The sequence below is a fragment of the Oreochromis aureus genome, linkage group 13, assembly GCF_013358895.1.
Source record: "Oreochromis aureus strain Israel breed Guangdong linkage group 13, ZZ_aureus, whole genome shotgun sequence".
Classification (NCBI taxonomy): domain Eukaryota; kingdom Metazoa; phylum Chordata; class Actinopteri; order Cichliformes; family Cichlidae; genus Oreochromis; species Oreochromis aureus.
Genome location: NC_052954.1, coordinates 4,367,552 through 4,383,137, shown reverse-complemented (window position 1 = coordinate 4,383,137; position 15,586 = coordinate 4,367,552). Strand labels below are relative to the sequence as shown.

Below are 15,586 nucleotides of genomic sequence, written 5' to 3'. Positions count from 1 at the left end.
ATGCTGCGCTAATACTGCAATGAAATCTAAACAGAATTATTTTGGCCATTATGAGTCAATATTAGTGGCACTCATGCCTCCAAAGCTTTTGAGGGTGAAACAGTTCACACTTCTTACTTACAGAAAAATATTATTACATCATACTAGACCAGTGAAACTGTAATATTTGAATTCATGAGTCTCCCTCACCTTGCCGTATGTTTCTTCTGTTGTCTTTTAGCTGTTAGATTATGACAAAACGCAGTTATTATTTTTAGTCAGTGATTAAAATCTCCGTTAATTAACAAGGTTATTCATTAACTTGATAACTCAAGCATTTATTGATGTCTTTCTACAGAGGATTTCCTTGGACAAGAAGTCTGATTCGAATTAAAAGCAAACACAAAGGATTTATAGGGAATGTTTCCCATTTTTTTTCCTGCTTTCATGGTAAATGGCCTGTATTTATATAGCGCTTTTCTAGTCCCTAAGGACCCCAAAGCGCTTTACATATCCAGTCATTCACCCATTCACACACAGGTGATGGCAAGCTACGTTGTAGCCACAGCCACCCTGGGGCGCACTGACAGAGGCGGACACTGGCGCCACCGGGCCCTCTGACCACCACCAGTAGGCAACGGGTGAAGTGTCTTGCCCAAGGACACAACGACCGAGACTGTCCGAGCCGGGGCTCGAACCGGTAACCTTCCGATTACAAGGCGAACTCCCAACTCTTGAGCCACGATCGCCACGATCATAATTTCTGAAAGCCAAATTGTGGCTGAACTTGAAATCTAATTGGTCCTGTTTTTATCTGAAAAGCTGTGAAAAGGCAACTCTGATAAATTTGTTTATAGGTTATAGGGCTCATGGCCTTGGGGATTAGTTTTACCAGATCAGGTCCATCACAGTAACACACTATCACTTTATGATTATGGTCATGGTAAAAATAATCTGAGATAATGAAGTTGTATGGAAGTCTGTAAAACCTTACAAAACAATATGCAGTTATTTAGGGTATTATACAAGTATTGTTGACACAATGTTGATATTTAATTTAGAAATTTCATGGTTACTGCCAAAAAAACAATATGAATACAAGATTCTTCATTTGCTGTTTCCTTTTAGGCTTCTGGGATGTTCCATTGTGCAGCAGGAGGAAGAGCTCAGTGTCATTGACGGGGACAGCAGCTCCAGACAGACCACCCCCACCTGCCCAGAGACCAGTGTCCTCGACAGCTGCCTCAGGATGCCCTCGGCTTGAAACTCGCACTCCATCTGAGCTTGAGTGTTGCCAAGCCAATGGAGCACTGTGCTTCATCAACCCCCTCTTCCTAAAGGTCCACCAGCCAGATGATAATCAGAGCTTCGCTCCCAACAGCCCCGACACAGCAAAGCAGGACCCGAGAGAGGAAACTGACAAAAGAAAAGGCAGCATTAAGGAAGCTCAGGGCTCGTGTGCCGATGGTCTCCAGGTTTGCAGCTCATATCACAGCCACAGCAGCCAGTCACAGCAAGAAAACCTGCAGAACCCTGACAGAAACACAGAGCTACAAACCAGAACAAGTCACAAAGTCGGCAGGCCAGAAAGTGTGACACGATTTCCACCACCTCGGCCACCTCCACCTCACTTTACAGCACAGCAAACAGCCCCTCCTGTTCGGCAGCGCAGCATGCCCGAAAAGATCTCCTGGATCAAGGAGAAGGTGGAGGAGAGGGAGCGAGGCAGCAGCCTCCTTTCTCGCCTTGGCTCCTCGCTAAGTATCAGCCCCTCATCCTCTCCGCCTAAGAGACTTAGCATCAGCTCACCCATATCCATTCCCCGGCCATCACTGCCCCTCTCTCTGCCATCTCTGTCCTCATCTCCACGTCGAGCCAAAGCCTCACCAACATCCAGTCTAGAGGACGCTCAGTGTCACCGAGCTCTGGAGGACGACACCATTGAGAAGGCCCTCATCACGGCCAAACTATCCCGGCAAAAGGCTCTACCCTGCTCCCAGAACTCCTGCAGTCCCCCAGACTCCACCGTGGTGACAGCAGTCGAGCATGAAGAGGTGGGCAGAGGAGAGGAAGAAGCAGTTGACAAATGCAGCGGGGGCAGCCAGCGGCTCAGTGACATGAGCCTCTCCACAGACTCGTCAGACTCATTGGATTTCTCTCAGTCCTCAGCTTTCTTTATGCCTCCTATGCATGACCCTAGCCCCCCCACTGAGGCTGACTTCAACACCCACCTCCCCCTCTCCATTCCACCGTCCCACCGAGGTTTCTGCAGTATGGAGGACGATGACGACGATGAGGATGAAGATGATGAAGAGGAACCCGACTATGGCGTCAGCCTGGAGAGCGATCAGGATCAAGACCAGGACCTGACCATGGTGCCACCTGGACACCGCACAAAGCGTCGCCCCAGTGCCAGTGCCCTGGTCCTCCAGAAGGCCCTGCGAGGCCATTTGCGCAAAGTGAGTGGCGTTTTCAACTCGCTGCTCACGCCTGAGAAGAGGGCGATCCGTAAAGTGCTGGAGCTGTCCAGAGATAAGAGCTCGTACTTCGGCTCCTTGGTGCAGGACTATCTGAGCTACATGGGCGAGGGTGCGGGCACCCAGGCGTGGCAGGGATACGACTCCGGACTGGAGCTGCTGCAGACTCTCCGGCAGTTTATCACACAGATGAAGAGCTACCTTCGACAGAGCTCTGAGATGGAGCCGCCCATCGAGAGCCTGATCCCAGAAGACCAGATCGGTGAGTTTGCATCTTTTTATTTTAGCACAGAGCTTTATTTTCTCACCTGTGTTTTCCCAGAAATTGCTCCAACCCTCCAATACTAACATCACAGAGGAGAATGTCAGTCAGCTTGTTGCTTTAATGACAGTAATTACACCAAAGACAGTTTGCTCCACTCCTCTCAGATTTCTGCTGACGTAGCCGCTCTGCTCAGTTGCAACATTTCTACCTTTTTAAGCTTCTGATCTCAGCAGGTAGTCAGTTCCCTGCATAACTGCAGATAAATGTAACTAGTTTTAGGAAGTGTGAATAAGTGACACATTCAGAAATCTTAATCGTTGTGGAAAATCACAGTCACATTAACTCCAATTAATGCACATGTAGCAGTTTCACTTCAGTGTTTTAGCAGTGAACAAGGGAAAACGCTTTGTGTGTCTACTTTGGAAGCAGAATGCAAATCTCTGTCGAAGCAATAATTATGTTTGCATTTCTCTGTTACTGCCCTTTTACTATTTTTATCCTTTTTTGTATCTTACAATGTCTTTAAAGCACTATGAAGGAGGACAGCCAGACACAACTACACAAACACACACACGCACACAATGTCTCACTGACACACACACACCTGCCGGAAGAGTCTGAATCATTTAGGCCAAGATTCAGTGGCCACATTAGACCTTGGACAGAAACATGTAAACACAGAGCACAAAGAGGGTTTTATCTGTGGAGGAAGGAGCCCACTTCACCAACCTGTTTTTACTGGCCTCGTTCAGAAAGTTGAGCAAAGGGCTGCAACTATGAAGTCATGAATTGGGTGGAGAAATGCTGACAGTTGACTTTGTAATGGTTTTTTTTCACCTGTAAGAAAGTTATTGTTTTGTGTTCGTTTGTGCATCAGGATTGAAGGATTGATTTCTTTTTAAAGCTCGACCCGGAGCAGAACAGGCTATCTCCATCTCTGCTCATTTCATCATAATTAGAAGTTTGGAATGCTAAGGAAGCATTCTGGGGAGCAAGCAGCAATGTCACATCCTTTTGGATTTGGACATGTGTAAAACTCCACAGGCTGTTCAGCTGTTAGAAAATGAAAAACGTTGCTTAACACACCTTTAAAGCCAGAAACATTTTTATTACGTTCCATTTTTCCCTCGATAAATAATTTGATTGACAGCTACGATCGGTGTGGTGTCTGAAGGGAAAACTAAAATTGAAAGAGCAGCTTTGTGTTTCCATTGTTCCGTGTTGTGGCCCCCTCTCTCTGAATGGCCTGTTTTTTTCAGGGATGACACACTGGGAACTGCTGCGGTTTTTACTTCTTGGAACACTTACACAACATTTAGTTGTGGCAGCTTCAGAGAGTGTTTTCTGTTGAGCTCAAAGGCTGGCTGGCCCAGATGCCTCTGGATGGCTGTCTGCCAAGTCATGCAACCGGTCTCGGTCCAACTCCAGCTCTCCAATCAGAGGGAGAGGATTAGAAGCAAGCCCCCATCACACTGTGTCTCTCCCTGCCCTTCACTCTTTGTTTTTAATCTGTGGTTCTTCAATCTCCCCCTCTCTCACTTGACACTTTGCCAGTAGTTGGTGTGAGAAAATGACATAATGTGAATCAGATGAAACTGAGAGGTGACCTAAAACAAGATGTACCATCAGGCCATCTGTGTTGTAGATGATGTATGATTTTTGGGAGTAGATCGATTTCAAATATGGAAGCTACCTCTCTGCTTGTTGTGCTCCTTCATCACCCCAGCTGTGTATGTGTTCAGGATGTTCAGGAGGGAGGGGGAGTAGGGGGCAGGGAAAAATAGAGTCTGTTGTGTTGAAGTCATCCCACACAGAGAGGCTGTCCTCCGGCAGACAGCCTGAGCCAGATCAACATCATGAAACTGTGTTTGTGTGTTCCAATAACATGAGCAACTGGATACCTGGAGATTTCCTGTGTTAGCAGGTCTAACTTATTGATGATGTTATCATATATATACCTTGGAACTCTGGCTTTTTCTTATAGCTCTGATAGTACTTTTATTCAGCTGTTGCTTTTAGTGTCACCTATCAGCTTTGAAACTCACTTTTTGTACAGACAAATGACACATAACATGCTAATTAACATGTTTATTGATGCTGGAAGGTGGATTTTATTTCCTTCAGACAGATCCACACTAGATATTGATATATATAAAAGACCACACTGCAGTTGTTGTCTTACTGTTTTGAAACTGGAAGTGATGAGCAAGTGTTGGAGCTGAAAACGTAAACTTTTTTGTTTGTTTGGGTTTTTTTTTGCATTATTCACATTGGTGTTGCTTTATCCTGCTAATGACTGACTAATGAGTGACTTTAGGGAACACATTCAAGAGGAGTTTATGGGATCAAAGGTCAAAGTAGATGAGGTCAGCTGTTCTGTAGATGTCTTAAACATGCTGCTGGTAGGACGAGGATGAGTCAAAAGGCTATTTTTATGGTTCAGATTATAAGCAGGAAGTCAACAATCTGTGTAGCTCCTGGCTTCAGTGACAGAACAGATACTCACTTCTGTTCCTGATTTCAGCAGGCTATTTATAGTTCAAGGAGACAGTCACTTTGTGTACACACACACACACACACACACACACACACACACTGTGTGTGAGTGTATAATAGTATTTGATGTGGTCTCACTGTTATTTTATCTTCACCAAATGGATGGTGGATAACACTTGAAGGTTCAGCTGTTCCCTGTAGTCAGTATTCTGTGAGACTGCCCAGCTGCAGCGGACAATGTGATTGGTTAAAGGCTGCATGAGGGTGTTTGGTAAGAGGATGTTTATATTCAGAGGGGAAGACACAAGAAGTGTGTAAGTTTGTGTGTGATAGCTAGTTTTGGCTGGCCTTGGCTGATAAGTTGTCCCCAGGAAGACGGGCGCCACTGTGATGTCTACAGTCCATCTGTGATCCAGGACACAGGACACTGTGACATTTCCTTAACCCCTGCTCTCACAGCATTTTAAGGTGGATGCATGCATGCAATTTAAAGAAGCACAGAGTCAACATTCACCCATAGCCGTTCCTGTGAAGTACAGAAAACTTCAGACCGCAGGGTAAAATATGTTCACACTTTTACAAGCCTGTAAGTACAGAGCTTTAGTCTGAGGAGTCTCATTAGTGTGTCTGTAAATCTGGACATGTCCCTCTTTAGGAGGACTCGGACACCGCTCTTAACTGATGTCCACAGTGAGGAATGTTGGCACTGTTTTTAATTACTAAGGCAGAGCTGTGGAGACTGCAGGAAAGAAAACTCTCCCAATGTAAAAAACCCACAACTGTGAGTTTTGGCCTTCTGTTTGTTAACCAAAATGCTCACAAGTTAGGTTTTAACGGTTAGATATCAAATTTACTGTTCACTACCGAAAGCTGACATCAGAAGCTATTTTTCAAGCAAATGTGACCATACTGCACTGGTTCCAAGTTCTGCAATAGCAGCAATTGCTGCTTCTCTCATGTCTCTAGCTTTGGAAAAAGGAGGCAGGGCGGCGAGTATTTTGGACTGTTGGTAAAACTTTAGGAGCCATTTGAAAAATGGTTAAAGGTAATAAAAAAAAGCAGACAGATGAGAAGTTTAGGGGAAAAAGGACCAGATCACAACAACAGCTGCCTTGAGGCACTTTATATTGTAAGGTAAAGCTCCTACAATCATGCAGACAGAGCGCCAGCATTCAAACTCTCTTTGAACAGGAACAAACTGCCATGTTTTTATTCTTAGACTCTAGCTCTTCATTACTGACAGCTGAAAATCCTTGTTTATTTGCGCAACTCCTCTGTGTGAAAGAAGCTGTTGAAGCAAAATTTCTGCATTTTGTAAACAAAGAGATTGAACAGCAGGTGGAATGAGGGATATTCCCCAAGTGACGTCACACAAAACTGTGTGAAACCAAGTGATCATTGTTTGAAACTTTAGCCAAGTTTAATAATAATATCAACTACATAATAGCATATAATATATTTGACAGAAGCGGGTTCCCCTTTTTGATTGATCAAATGTTTCAAAATTAACTGAAATGAGGAAAAAAGGAAGCGGTTGTTTCAGACAGTGCTGTCGTAATATCATTTTTTCAAGCTTTTCTTTGGAAATACTCGAACAGTTCAGTTTGGTGCGACTTCCATCTTTGCCAAGCCGCAGAATGCTCCGGTAAGGCTGAACGTCAGCGGTGACATGTAGTGGCAGGAAGGTGGTTTCCAGTGAGTGAAAGATCTTATCTTGAGGATAAGCCATAGTCACACCCTGGATTATCAGTGTTTGTTGACACAGAGTTTAAGCACTAGCGAAATCTGCTCACTCCTCATTCTTAATCTGTGCCAGCAAGCAGCGATAAAAGAATCATGCCGAGCACCTCGTTTACTGGCAGTCAGTACACAGTGATGGAATGAGGAAGTGAGAATGTGCTGCTGGTGAGTGGCCAGCTTGGTTCTCTGATGCAGCTCCAGCAGGCGTACATCTGGGGGAGTGGAGGAATCTCACAGACAAGTGTGAAGCAGAGAGTCGGACTTTGATACTTCATCAGGAGGAGGCTGATGGAGACGGGTTCATGTGGTGGAAGTGTGTGTGTGTGTGTGTGTGCAGATTTGCTCAGCCAGAGAAACTGCTGACTCCATATTCCTAGAGAACAGTCAGCATCTCACACACACGTTCCTTATTCAGCAGGGCTGTGGTTTGGCCTCCCGCTCGTGTGTTAGTCAGACTGCACAAGCAGAAGAAGCTCATGCTGCTTTTACTCCTCTGAGCTGAACTTTGAGCTGCACACATGGTCGTCAATAGGAACTTGATTTACACACATGATGACAAATAGAACTGATCTGATCGCGACACTCTCCTAACAGCTTGTAGCTCTTAAATCATGGCTCATGGTACACAATAAATTTGGTATGCAATGAACATGGGTAAAGTTATTAATGTCACAGCTAAAACATGTCTCACTTAGTGATCTGTGGACCCTCTTGATCTCATATCACAGGTTGTATTTAATTACTGTGTAGGTGTTCAGATAGAAAACAGTAAGTGGGAGAACACTTCCTTCAAGAGAGATGGTATCTAAAAACACACCACTGTTGCACTGACTCATGTTCACTGATGTGCTTTCCTCTTGTGGGATTTTTACTTATTTTTTCTATTTAGACATTTGTTTTCTAATATGCAACTCACACGTACACATTACGTACGCACTTGATGGTGGGTGTGCCTGATGTAGGTGGGGGTAATTTTCCTGCTTCACAGAAACAATAATCAGCTACTTGGAGGCCATGCTAATGGGTCTTTTAGCAGTTAGCATGATCGAGGTTTGCTGCCTTTTAGTAACTTAGCTCATGTACCTCTGGGAGCAAAGTCACTGTAGTGATTAGCGGTGTCCTTCATTTAGAGCCAGACAGGCTGCACCAGCAGCTGCCTGGCGTTTGTGATGTTTGCATTATGTGTTTTGATTTCCTAGCAGCTATGCTGAACTTTTCTCAGCTCACTAACAGTTTATTTGTGCGAAACATTGAAAGATTCTCTTTGTGCTCGTCCACAGACCAAGTTCTGGAGAAGGCAATGCACAAGTGTGTCCTGAAGCCCCTCAAGGCCGTAGTGAGCAGCGCCCTGCAGGAATTCCAGATACGCAGTGGGGAGTGGCAGGAGCTGAAGGAGAACCTGTCACAGGCCAAAGCCAGGCAGCCACAGGAAATGGGCGTGGCTGATGCGCAGCCCCCGGACACAGTGGCCATAGAAAAGATCAAACACAAGTTCCACACCATGTGTAAACTGTACTCTCCAGAGAAGAAGGTCAGCATGCTGCTCAGAGTCTGCAAACTCATCTACACCATTATGGAGGACAACTCAGGTACAGATGAAAAGCACACCCACACCCGCAGTCAGAGTCGCATGGCAGGAATGATGAGTGAACCTGCTGTGTGTTTGACAGGTCGTCTGTATGGTGCTGATGACTTCCTGCCCATGCTGACCTATGTGTTGGCCCAGTGTGACATGCCTCAGCTGGACAATGAGATACTGTACATGATGGAGCTGCTGGACCCCTCACTGCTTCATGGAGAAGGTGTGGCACATTTTCCATGGAAACCAGCACAATCTACCCCACCCCCCACGTAATTAACAGTGTTCCGCTGTGTGTGCGTGTTGATGTGCAGGTGGCTACTACCTGACCAGTGCGTATGGAGCCATGTCTCTGATCAAGAACTTCCAGGAGGAGCAAGCAGCCAGAGTGCTGAGCTCTGAGACCAGAAACACACTCCACCAGTGGCACCGCCGCCGCACCACCCAGCGCTCTGCACCATCCATCGATGACTTCCAGGTGAGAACACACAAATAAGTTCACTCAGAGTTAAAAGTTTCTGTGACGCTGGCAGATTAGCACTGCTTTAGAGTTTGTCTTTTAGCTCCAGAGTTGATTTTGCTATTTTTATACACCAATATTTTCAAAAGCAACATCACCCAGTATCGCCTCTCAGCTTTGGAAACATGGCAAGGAGGATTTTTGGTGTTTAACTGCAATCAAAAATATCTGAGTGTTCAGGCTTCGTATGTTTGCTCTCTGAACACTGACCGTCTCCTCTGACTGTCCCTCAGAACTACCTGCGGGTTGCGTTGCAGGAGCTGGACAGCGGCTGCACAGCCAAGACCCTGCAGGTGCGACCTTATGCCACCGTGGAGGAGGTGTGCCAGCTGTGCGCCCGCAAGTTCAAAGTGTCTGACCCCGAAAACTACGGCCTGTTCCTGTTGATGGAGGGCAGCAGCCAGCAGCTGGCCCCAGACACCCACCCTCAGAAGATAAAGGCTGAGCTGCACAGCCGCCCGCAAGCCGCTCCCTTCTACTTCGTCTTCCGTCGCGTGGCCAGCAGCAGCACTGGCCAGCTATCTGCTCCCCTTCATGTTGCGCCCAACCTCAACGACCTCACCATGACCTCTGACACAAAGGCCAACCTCAACGACCTCAGCATAGACCTGTCGACTGACTCCCCCAAACCAAGAGTCAGCTTAGGTCTGAGCCTGCCACCGAGCCACCTCAGCAGCTCCATCTCTGTGTGACTGTAGCAGCAAGCAGAAGCCTGAACAAGCTCTTTGTCTGAGCAGTGTCACCCAGTAACTCCAGTAAACAAAAACATGTTGAGACACATGAGCTGGGCTCAGCACTGTGGCGTGCCAGTCTTTACAAAGCCGGACTTCTCCTTTCTTAGTCTGGGGAAGGTTCTGTCTGACAGGCCAGGCTGAAAGAGGAAAGGAAATGAAAGACATACCGTTATTTGCATTCCTGCTCTGGATTTCTTATCAGGGTAACTCTGTGGTAAACAGCTCTGTCAGTTGCTGTTTCCACCTCCTGATGGAGGGAATCTGAGCTCAGACACATGGGACTCATCTTCAGTCAGTTCCTTTAAGTGTACAGATAGATGTAGGTTATCTATGTCATTTAAGTTTATTTCTCACAGTTGCTGGTAAACTGTAACTTTATTGTTTGAATTTTAAAAAGATAATCCTTCAGATTGTTGATTTGTGTGGATTAAGCGGCACCTGGTGGTGACTGATGCACAAAGCCATTTAAAAAAATAAAGAGAATGAAGCCACTTCTAATACAACAACAAACAAAACAATGTTATTAATAATAATACTAAAAACCCAGTATGCAATATGCTGGACAGTCAGATTTCTTTTTTAAAAAAAGAGAAAAGATTCTAGTGGTTTCATGGTAAATGTGCTATTTTTAATAATGATTATTACTAACAAAATATATATAATAGGTATAAGGTTATATAGGTTTACAATGATTCACTCATTCTTAAGAAGCATATGAAAAAAAAGAAATTGAATAAACACAGCCGATGTCCCAGGCATTTGGACCAAACTGTTACATGACCTGGCTAGCCACCATTATTTAGGTGCAGCAGCTACAGGGGTGTGAGCAGACCTCCACTTTTCATACTCAAATGACTTCACACTACATCTAAACAGACTTGGATTTAAAAGATACAAAAACTGGTGGGATTCCCCTTTAAAAGAATGAAGAAATGTACCGGTAATTTTTTGTTGATGACGGTGTTTTGTCATTTTTATGATCCATAGCTGCTCTTTAGAGTCCCCACCATCTGCTGGATTTAAAGGGAATTGTTGATGCTCACGTATTAATGAGATGTGTCAGCGTGATCAGATAATCTGAAGGATTAACTTTGTAAAATGTAGCTCATGCATGTAGTTTGTGTTTAATGTTAGAAAAGGCAGGTGTGCCAGTGTTTGTGTATTTACTGACAGTATCCTGGTGATATGAACGAGGCTCTTTCAGACCCGAGAGATGTTGCTGGTTATCGTTTCAGACCGTAGGGGTGGAACAGTTCTCCAAAGCCGTGGTTTCCCTTCATACCTCGGTTTTCGTTAGAGGAGAAGAAAAAGATTTTACTTGACCCTGACTGCATTATGAACAAAATGGATTCACTCGTTACCTGAATGGTCTGTAAATAGTAACCAGGCATTGACAGCTTCATATCACAGTCCAGGGAGACATGACCACGGCGTGACACTGTGGATGTTTGTGTTACAGTTTCTGAATTGTTCCACTCCTATGAGAATGATATGTGACAGATCCTGCGGCCGGCTGCCCCGTCTCTGTACTACTGACAAAGGCCTTTAACCCGGATGGGTAGAACATGTATGAAGACACTGTGTGGACATCTAAGCTGGTCTGAGGTCCCCCAGTCACACACGTTGAAAAGAGGGTGTAGAGGGTACCGTGATGATAAAGTACTGAGAAGGACCTGCAGTACAGAAGTCTACGTCAGCATTGATTTTGGTACTGTTAATCCAAATGCTTAAATTATAAGGTTTCAGGTAATCAGCATATAAATATATATACATACATTTACCAGTGTCAGTGCCCGTTGTTTATCTGCCTGAAGTGCTGAAAGACTCTGAAACAGTCATTTTAAATTCCAGATTTCGTTGTTTCCCTTGGCACAAAATAGAAAAAAAGCAGCAAAAATAAAACAAAGGAATGAAAACATGGAATCAGCTATAGGCCAAATAATTATAAATATCAGCGTCAGCCCAAAATTTCACAATCAGCACATCTCAAGTTTAAACAATTGGAAAAGTTGATGAAAAAGATACCCATGTAGTGAATGAACTGAAGTGCAGTCCTGTTTTACACAGGATGAAAGTGTAACAGAGCTGAAACTGGGAAGTGAAAGTGTTGTTGAGTAGCATTAATCGGTTCTTTGGATCTTGTACGGAGCCCGTCGTGGAGACCTCTGTGGGCCAAGTGTTCCGTGTCTGAATTTATACATTACTGTCATGTTCCTCTAACATTCTTTGAGTATTTATACGTCTCTGTGCGGGGATTTTTCACAGATGGCTTTTCAATGTTAAAAATGTTCTCATGGTGTCAAAATATCTTTAGTATACAGGAGACATCCTGCTTATCATCCATGTCATTAAACAATATCAGAAATATTCTTTTTGCACTCAATAAATGGTGGAAATTGAAATACTGTCTATGCATTTGCTGGATCAATGCTCTGCTGTTGAGTCCTGTCATACCAGTTTCCTGCCACCAGAGGGGGCTTGTGCCTCATTCATGCTGCATGAAGACTTGAAGATGAAAATTCAATTCAATTCAATTTCATTTCAATTTTATTTATATAGCGCCAAATCACAACAAAAGTCGCCTCAAGGCACTTCATAGATACAGAGAAAAACCCAACAATCATATGACCCCCTATGAGCAAGCACTTTGGCGACAGTGGGAAGGAAAAACTCCCTTTTAACAGGAAGAAACCTCCGGCAGAACCAGGCTCAGGAGGGGCGGCCATCTGCTGCGACCGCTTGGGGTGAGAGAAGGAAAACAGGATGAAAGACATGCTGTGGAAGAGAGACAGAGATTAATAACAGATATGATTCAATGCAGAGAGGTCTATTAACACATACTGAGTGAGAAAGGTGACTGGAAAGGAAAAACTCAATGCATCATGGGAATCCCTGGCAGCCTACGTCTATTGCAGCATAACTAAGAGAGGATTCAGGGTCACCTGGTCCAGCCCTGACTATATGCTTTAGCAAAAAGGAAAGTTTTAAGCCTAATCTTAAAAGTAGAGATAGTGTCTGTCTCCTGAATCCAAACTGGAAGCTGGTTCCACAGAAGAGGGGCCTGAAAACTGAAGGCTCTCCCTCCCATTCTACTTTTAAATACTCTAGGAACAACAAGTAGGCCTGCAGTGCGAGAGCGAAGTGCTCTAATAGGATGATATGGTACTACAAGGTCGTTAAGATAAGATGGGGCCTGATTATTTAAGACCTTGTATGTGAGGAGGAGGATTTTGAATTCAATTCTGGATTTAACAGGAAGCCAATGAAGGGAAGCCAAAACAGGAGAAATATGCTCTCTCTTTCTTGTCCCTGTCAGTACTCTTGCTGCAGCATTTTGGATTAACTGAAGGCTTTTCAGCGAGTCTTTAGGACATCCTGATAATAAAGAATTACAGTAGTCCAGCCTGGAAGTAATAAATGCATGAACTAGTTTTTCAGCGTCACTCTGAGACAGGATATTTCTAATTTTAGAGATGTTGCGCAAATGGAAGCCCCCTCTTCTGTGGAACCAGCTTCCAGTTTGGATTCGGGAGACAGACACTATCTCTACTTTCAAGATTAGGCTTAAAACTTTCCTTTTTGCTAAAGCATATAGTTAGGGCTGGACCAGGTGACCCTGAATCCTCCCTTAGTTATGCTGCAATAGACGTAGGCTGCCGGGGATTCCCATGTTGCATTGAGTTTTTCCTTTCCAGTCACCTTTCTCACTCACTATGTGTTAACAGACCTCTCTGCATCGAATCATATCTGTTATTAATCTCTGTCTCTCTTCCACAGCATGCCTTTCATCCTGTTTTCCTTCTTTCACCCCAACCGGTCGCAGCAGATGGCCGCCTCCCTGAGCCTGGTTCTGCCGGAGGTTTCTTCCTGTTAAAGGGAGTTTTTCCTTCCCACTGTCGCCAAAGTGCTTGCTCATAGGGGTCATATGATTGTTGGGTTTTTTCTCTGTATTTATTATTGTGCTATCTACTGTACAATATAAAGCGCCTTGAGGCGACTTTTGTTGTGATTTGGCGCTATATAAATAAAATTGAATTGAATTCTTGTCAATCCTTGTCACTACATTGCATGCCTGTCCATAAACATATATACACAGAGTTGTACATACATTTATATAGCCACACCTTACATAATATGCATAAAGTCAAGTTATACACGCACACACACACACACACACACACACACATCTATATCTATGTCTATATATCTATATACAGATAGATAGATATAGATGTGTGTGTGTGTGTATTATATATATATATATATATATATATATATATATATATATATGTGTGTGTGTGTATACACACACCAATATTTTTTTTTCAATACACGTGTCCATATTTATGTTTCCAGATTGTTTGTATACTGCACTTTCTATACTGTGCTCTTTGTACAGTTTTTATTTAGCTGCTTTTGTCTTGTACTGTCCACTTTTCTGCAGTGACAATGCAGATTTTCCACTTGTGGGACAAATAAATGCAGATTTGCTGCGTGTGTGTGTGTGTGTGTGTGTGTGTGTGCAACATTGGCATTGGTTTACTCAGATCCAAGGCAGACCAAACCTCTGTGTTACAACCTACATACAAAAGTCACACATTCACAATATATGGGTACACAAGTCTGTTTTATTTCTAAGTGTTTCAAACTTTACAGCGTTTGCAGACCCAGTGTCCATCATCCCTGCATTTGGCACAGGTGAATTTGTGACATGTTGCACAGGTAAAAAGGCCACTTCTAAGCACTGAAGTAGAGAATACTTCTCGCTTTGCAGTTTCTTTTGCAAGTTGAGGAAGTTCAAGCCGGACTTTATTCACCGTGCCCAGTAACGTTGTTTTGCGCTGCAGCAGTCTGTGCTACAGTGACAGTGAAGTAAAGAAATTGTCCGTTGTGACGTTTCTCCCATCATCCAAAAACGGCTCCATCAGTTTCATGACCACGTTCTCTGCCAGCCTCTCTCCCTTCTGACGACTGGGGTCTTTTCCCACGTAAGGAGATGCACTGCAGACATATTTGGTCTCCAAATCCGTGGCCATCCAGAACTTGATTCCAAATCTCTCTGGCTTGGTTGCGATATACTGTGTGAATGGACAACGAACCTTGGTAGGGAACAGCTGTTTATGTATGGTCATGTGTTCTCCTGGAGTGAAACTCTTAGCACAGTTCTCATTGAAGTATGTCCAGATGTCGGAGATCGCCGCAAATTTGTCTGTTTTCACCCGTTTCGCCCGCGTGTCCTTGCCATCAAATCGAAGGTGTTGCATAATTGAAATCAGGGCTCGCAAAATTTCAAAATCCCTGGTAGCCCTTCGAGCATGCACTCTTCAGTTTTTGGTAGCCCAAAATAAATTTAAGTAGCCCGAATAAAAAAAAAAGAGGACAATTTTTTGATTGATGTTTTGTTTCCTTTACAATATTATACTTTAATGTATAATATTGTAAAGGAAACAAAACATCAATCTAAAAATATTTAAAACACAAATTACAACAACAATTTCAACCATCAACTCAAATATTTGGTTCTAATTGAACAGAAATTTCTATGAACTTGCAAGAACTGTGTACAACATGAATCAGTCTGTGTCAGATCCTGAATTTGAAATTTCCACTGAAATCACGGGTAAGAGGCAAGTGGAACCAAGATCTAGGACATTTGCTTTTTGAAGTTTGCAAAGACTGCTAAATTTTGCCAGTGGTAGTTCACTCTTTGTAACATAGTACGCTATCCTAAACAGATTTTTCAGGACTTCTTGTTATGCTTGGTTTACTTTTAGTATGCTTTTTGCAATTGGTGTT

General features: G+C 43.9%; 1 protein-coding gene across 1 annotated transcript in view; it reads left to right on the top strand.

The window, feature by feature from the left end:
* The window catches only part of LOC116318748 (ras and Rab interactor 2-like), a 69,530-nt gene extending 57,338 nt beyond the window's left edge, over positions 1 to 12,192 (top strand). Inside the window, exons 8-12 of the mRNA XM_031737871.2 lie at positions 1,108 to 2,718; positions 8,238 to 8,546; positions 8,628 to 8,759; positions 8,851 to 9,014; positions 9,290 to 12,192. Of these exons, the coding sequence (XP_031593731.1) occupies positions 1,108 to 2,718; positions 8,238 to 8,546; positions 8,628 to 8,759; positions 8,851 to 9,014; positions 9,290 to 9,748 (2,675 nt within the window). The 3' untranslated portion in view covers positions 9,749 to 12,192. The remainder of the gene's footprint in view (positions 1 to 1,107; positions 2,719 to 8,237; positions 8,547 to 8,627; positions 8,760 to 8,850; positions 9,015 to 9,289) is intronic.
* The last annotated feature ends 3,394 nt before the right edge of the window (positions 12,193 to 15,586 follow it).